Source organism: Nicotiana tomentosiformis, chromosome 7, assembly GCF_000390325.3.
Source record: "Nicotiana tomentosiformis chromosome 7, ASM39032v3, whole genome shotgun sequence".
NCBI classification, from domain to species: domain Eukaryota; kingdom Viridiplantae; phylum Streptophyta; class Magnoliopsida; order Solanales; family Solanaceae; genus Nicotiana; species Nicotiana tomentosiformis.
In genome coordinates, this window is record NC_090818.1 from 22,845,892 (window position 1) to 22,852,760 (window position 6,869).

The window sequence follows — 6,869 nt, forward strand, 5'->3', positions numbered from 1 at the left end:
GTTATTCACGACAAGGTGGGTGTGGCCCCTATTGAGGACAAGATGCGGGAAGCGCGGCTCAGGTGGTTTGGTCATGTGAGGAAGAGGAGCGCAAACGTCCCAGTGAGGAGGTGTGAGAGGTTGACATTGGAGGGCATAGAGAGAGGTAGAGGCAGGCCAAAGAAGAGGTGGGGAGAGGCAATTAGGCAAGACATGGCACAACTTCAGCTGACCGAGGATATGAGCTTTGATAGGAAGGTTTGGAGGTCGAGGATTAGGGTAGTAGAGTAAGTAGTCTAGAGTTTTTCATAACAGTAGTATTGACACGCAGTCTCGCTTTCTGTTGGTAGTAGGTTTTTATGCCTAACCGTTGTTTTCTTTCATTGTTGATTACCTTACTGTCTTGTTGTTTTTATTCTACTTTTATATAACTTTTTGGTACTGTCCCTTCTTGTCTGTATTTTCACTAATGTGGTGCTTATACTTTCCTGAGCCGAGAATCTATTGAAAACAGCCTCTCTATCCTCACAAGGTAGGGGTAAGGTCTGGGTACTCACTACCCTCCCCAGACCCCACGATATGAAATAATACTGGGTATATTGTTGTATAAAGCCCATATAAATTTATCAGTTCATACGCAGTGCCTTTGTCTTTGTCCAGTACACTCAAAGTGGACTCCTTTATTTTTGTGAATAATTTTATTTCCTATAAATATTTCAATTTAATCAAAATGAAAATTGTATTAGATATCTTTGTAATCAATTTACTACATTTTTTTCACTTCCTATGTCTCAAAATGGTTGTCAGATTCGTTTGCTGTAAGTCAATTGAAGATATCTTTCACTTCAATCTTTTATTTTATTTTCTTATCGTTTTGATATAAGAAAAAGTTATTTCCACGGCTCAAACACGTTACATGGTAGCAATTTTACTAATTACGCTAAGACTTTCCTTCAATTATTTTTGCTACAAAAATAAAATATTAATACTACTCTTTGTCGATTATGTAGTCGATTACAAGATGGTTATAGTCTAGTGTTATATATTCTTTTTACAAGATATTAATAATACAACGCAACTATGCAATCCAGATTATAAGCATAAAGTCAAGTTTAACTCGGATTAGGTTTGGAGTTCGTTTAGCATTCGAGTCAAGTTTGAATTTCTCAGAATTCAGCTCAAATCGACTGGATTTAACACCAATTGGAAACAAGTTATCTCTTAGCAATAATAAATAGAGAAGAGAAATAAGAACAGTTTGCCTATATTACGACCAACCTTTTACTTAGTTTTATAGTAACAAGCAACATAACTTGCAAGCAAATAGTGAATCCTCATCTTTATACTTTCAATTTCATAGTCAGAAATTTAAATATAGAAATTTCAGAATTATACCAAAAAAATTGCCAAACATCTACAAAAGTAGCTTTCTCTTTTATCTTCCCCTCTGTAAAGCCTTCTCAGCAGTGTCCATCTCTTCCAAGATTCTCTGCTTTCTCTTAGCCGGAATGGGTGTGGTCGGCCCAAAGCTAACATAATGGCCAGAAACAGCATTCAGGGCCGAGTAAATGTCACGGAATGAGGCCCGGCCCAATAAAGCCTTCTCTCTTCTGTACTTAGCAACCCAATAATTAGAAGCCTCTCTTAACTCTGTAACAGAATCAGCTATGTTCGGATCACCTTTCTCCATAGAGAGCGTGGACCTCACTTTCTTAATCACTTCAGAAGCTTCCCTCACGTACTCCTCGTCGGAAGCAGCGAATGCTGACGTGGAAGGTAGGAGCAATGCCGGAGCGAGGATTCCGGCAGCCAGAGAGAGGAATTCACGGCGGCGGGTGGATGGGACAGAGGCTGAGACGGTGGCGGCATTGGCGGCGGTGGTGGTGGAGGAGAGTTTTGATCGGATAGGGGTAAGAGGTTTTGGGGTGGAGGTGGATGGGGTTATTAGGGTTGGAGAAGCCATGGTTTTGTTTGGTTGTTGAAGGAGAAGGAAAGTTGATGAAAGAGAGTGTGTTGTAGTTTTGGTGTAAAGGGAGAATGATGAATGGAGATAGTTGGATTAATGACACGTTGGCTTATCATCTTATCTAAGATATACTATAGTTTATGGATGAGAAAAGGTTTGATGAGATTGTAGTATGATATGGAATGACCTGGAAATTAATCTGGTCTCGACGAAGTTCTGGACCCATCTTTTTCCATGTAATAAATAGGGTAGTGCAGTAGCTTTTAGGAGATCAGACATTTAAATTCAGTCATTTGAAGGGGAGTTCTTGAATTGGAGCAATGGTAAAATTATGTCTGTGTAACCTATAAGTTTCGAATTTGAACTTTGAAATTAACTACTAATTATTGCATAAGGATAAATTGTCTACATCATACCACTTGGGGTATGACCATTCCCGGACCCTTCATAAATACAGAATGCTTCGTGCAACAGATTTCCTTTTTAGACATTTAAACTCAGGGATATTATGCTTAAAATTTTAATCCGTTAGCCATTAGTAATGGTGGTAAAATGAATAAAATAAACAGTTATCCATACATAGTATCTACTAAAAATGGGCTGGATAATGAACTTTTTAGAAACGGGTCAAAAATGAATAAGAACTATAGTATCCACTTAGAAAATAGATAACAATGGATAACTAATGGGTTTAATTTTTATATTTATAATGGCTCAAATTAGGGGTTACTCAAGTTTGGGAGACTAAGAAATCTCTCGAAAGTGATCATATTCAAGAACATCCATATTATTAGTCGGTAACCTATTTTTTGTTCGTATTAAATATGGATCGGATCAGATAATTTTTCTTTTTTTATATTACCTATTTCGATCCACCCATATCCGACTCCACCTGCTAATTTGCCAACCCTAGCCATTAGATATCTCAAACATAAACCCATCATTATTAGTGACATTGTGCATATGCTATTAGGAAATTATACATATGATGAAAATACTAGTACAAAGTACAAAAGAAAAATGAAGATTTTATATTTTAAACCATGAATAACATCGTATGCAAACTTTTAAGGAAACTCAGTATATGACGAATGAAACTTGCTCAAGTGATGGAGCACTTTTACCACTAATTGCCGGGTTAAAGGTTTGATTTTTGTGAAACGAAAGTAACAATATTAGTGATCCTCATGATAAATGTTAAAGGTGAGAAAAAAAGGAGGAAATATAATGTCGAACAACTACAAAAGACAGTATTAAGCTTACAAATTACTCGTACTTATTCCTCTATAAATCCCGCACTTCAAAACCTTATATCGATGAAAAGGAACACAATGATTAGAAAGAGTGATTGTACGAGGTAAAATTGATAAATATCACGTGGATGATTGTCGAGTTGACACGTGGCAGCAAAGACAGGTAGAATATAAGTCAACAAATAGTTGGTACCGGTTACGAACATGTGACCGATGTTGTGTGAGTTCCGAAGACTGGAATCGGGGACGTATTTACCCCAAAAATGAGTAACAATTAAATTTATACGTGATTTAAAAGATACGTGGTTTAATTCAATACGAATAATTAAGAATAACATATAGATGAATTAAAGATAAAATAAACGATCAAACCAATTGCAATGCGATGACCAAGCCTAATCTTAAATTGATCAGTGGAATTCGTCCTCGATCGGACCCTAGGTGTAAGCTCAATCGTGAGTAAAGAAAAGAACAAACAGATACTGCCTTGAATAGTGGCTAGAAGACAAAAGTAAATTTTCTAATTGCTTTGAATTGCGTGTTACAGTATGTCACACTAAAGAAAAACTTCTCCTTTATATAGTAGGAGAATTTTAGTCCTAATATAAGTCTAAAAAGGTAAGAAAAACTTTTTTTCCCGATAATTGTTGATCCATAATTTATACTGAACGAGATTTGCGCTGTAATATCCGGTTGAAGGCGAATATTGTGGCCCCCTATCCGTCGTGCATAACCGTCCACCGTGTCTCCCGAGGTCTAGAATATATACTCGGTCCAAGGTGTGTTACTTTACCATATCCGATATCGGATATATCGTTCATTCTTCTTGGGTCACAATATGAGGAGTTTCTGGCCTCAATTATAATCTCGCGGATCCGTGCTCCCCCTTCGTTCTCTCATCGTAAAATCAAGGTAGACATTGCCTCCAATTTTACACGTAAACAGATAGTCCCCTTATTTTTCGGAGGGTGAATTTATTGAAGCGACGGGAAGCGATAAATGATCCCCAGTTCCTTCCTTCGTACGTTACAACCGTGTTGACGGGTCAACAAAATATCCCATCAGTCGCGTTCTGACTTCGGACATGTGTCAATCGTCGGTTGACTGTAGGGGTATTCGTCAGTCGGTACGGTACGGTATTTAGATATTTCGGTTCGGTATTTTCGGTATTCAGTTTCGTAAAATGCTATACCAATACCATACCTAATTAAATTCGGTATGGTTCGATTTTTCTTCTTTCGATTTCAGTTTATTCGATTCGGTAACTTCGGTTTATTCTATTTGAATATTAACTAGTGCATAGAGTCATAGACGGTAATATTCTTAATTAAAGTACTCAAAAGTATAAAACTAAAAATATTTGTTGATAAAAGTTTTGTCCAAAACCAGCATATACCAACCTAGAGAGAGAAAACTTAGAGAAATATCTTGTTACTTGCTTAGAGTTAATTGATGAACTTAGAGAATAAAGGAAAGTAAAATTTTAGATTTCTTATACTTATGCTATAATTAATAAAATATGTATTATGTAATATAATATTTATTTCGATACGGTATCGGTATTTCGGTATTTCATTTTAAAATACCAAATACCATATCTAATACCAATTGTTTTTTAAAACTTAAACCAAAAACCATACCGAATACCAAAATTTTCAGTTTCGGTACGGTAATTCGGTATTTACCAAATTATGCACAGCCCTAGTTGACTGTCCTCGAATGTGAAACGTCACGCATTGATTGTCCTTCCTGTATAAAAACTCCGACCCCTTTTTTACTTCTCCACTTTCCGATTCTAGAGCTCTTTGATTTACCTTCGAATTCTCCACTTACCTTTAACCTCTTCAGATCTTCATATATTGATCCTTAGATCTTCATATCGTCATCCTCAAATCTTCATACTTTCTCCTTGAACCTTCAACCGAGACCTTCATATCTCCATCCTATCTTCAATTCTTCATATATTTTCTTCAATTCTTCATATATTGTCAACGTCGGTTGACTCCGACCCCTTTTTCACTTCTCCACTTTCCGATTCTAGAGCTCTTTGATTTACCTTCGAATTCTCTACTTACCTTTAACCTCTTCAGATCTTCATACATTGATCCGTAGATCTTCATATCGTCATCCTCAAATCTTCATACTTTCTCCTTCAACCTTTAACTCCTACCTTCATATCTTCATCCTATCCTCAATTATTCATATATTTACTTCAAACCTTCATATTTTTCATAATCTGAAGGCAAAAACTTCCAAATTCGTGCCTCAGCAAACCGCCCTTTCATCTTCCAACTCGGCCATAGATGCCGAGGTGGCCATTCTCGAGGTGGCTCAGGAGCCTCCCTTGAAGAGTTTTGTCCCCGAGGGCTGTTCCATTGAGAACGACTTCAACGTCGAGAAGGCCTCTAGTCAACAGGACAGAGGCGAGAGAGCATGGAGAAATATCTCTATTACTGAGGACACACTCCCCACAGTTCGGGTAGACTGTAACTAGGAGGGCAAGGAGGTGGTTGTCCCGGGCCCAACGAAGACATCACCACTCACGTGGAGGAGTACCTAGCTCGGGAACCAGAAGGAGAGTCGAAAGCCACGACCTCCTAAGAAGCCGCTCCTACCCCGAAGGAGGTAGCTGGTGTCATCGACATCATGGAGATGCCATCCCACACTGAGTCCATGTTCGAAGAGGCTCAACCTGACAAAGAGAAATCAAACGAGATGGCTGCGGGCCCAAATGATACCCTCAAAATGTTCTTCGATGGCATGGACATGACCGCATTGGAGGACTACTCCGGGCTTGGTCACCTGGAGGTCCCAAAAAAGGATGTGACATCGGGAGTGGGCAAGCCAAGCTCGAGCCTGTCACACCTTCTTTTTTCCGAGGAATAAGGGAGTTTTTCCAATTAAAGTGACCACATTCGAAATGAGATTATTTATTTAATTAGAGTCGCCACTTGGTCCGCGAGGATATTGACTCTATTTATGGTCCGCGAATACAGAAGACCGGATAAAAAATTATGTTAACCTGGGAGAAGGTGTGAGGCACTCCCGAGTTTTGTGGTTTTAGCACGGTCGCTTAACAATTAATAATTGGCCTAATTATCTGATTTATTATATTTTTAAAACCATTTATGCTTTACCGCTTCTATACCGCTTTTAATGATTTTAAACAATTATGGAGTTTATTTAAACAAGTCGCGGTGTCGCGCACTCGTTATTTTTGTACATATTACAAATCACGCTACGTGAAACGTACCCGCGATTTACGACATGTTTATTTTTAATTATTTGAAGTTATGGTCAAGTCGCGTGAACGTGCAGGTAAATTTTGGATTTACGTATCATAGCTATGACACGGGAACCGTACCCATAACCATGATAATTTATTTATTAATCGCGCCTAAAGCAGCTAGGGCATTTGAATTATTTTTCTAATATTTGAGATCATTGTGAGGCCAAATTTATGGAATTATTGTGGAGAAAGGGTAATACTTTAGCTAATAAGACTTGAATCAGTTACGTATAAATCGATATCCAAGGATAAGACCAAAACGACAATTAATTCTTCGAGCTAGTCATGCAACCCATTTTAGCCTTGCTCAAGACGCGATTATCCTTTAAGTCCCTAAGATTCAGTAGAAGGAAACTAATATCACTAATCCAACCAACCATGT

The 6,869-nt window shown here is 38.0% G+C and overlaps 1 protein-coding gene across 1 annotated transcript; it reads right to left on the bottom strand.

Annotated features, from left to right (window-relative positions):
* Positions 1-1,227: 1,227 nt before the first annotated feature.
* Positions 1,228-2,190, bottom strand: LOC104111334 (photosystem II repair protein PSB27-H1, chloroplastic). The gene has a single exon (XM_009621012.4). The coding sequence runs from the start codon at positions 1,940-1,942 to the stop codon at positions 1,415-1,417; it is 528 nt and encodes a 175-aa protein (XP_009619307.1). The 5' UTR covers positions 1,943-2,190; the 3' UTR covers positions 1,228-1,414.
* Between the last annotated feature and the right edge of the window lie 4,679 nt (positions 2,191-6,869).

Bases quoted from the DNA above. Each gene is read 5' to 3' on its own strand.
- LOC104111334 (XM_009621012.4), bottom strand. From the start codon at position 1,942: ATGGCTTCTCCAACCCTAATAACCCCATCCACCTCCACCCCAAAACCT.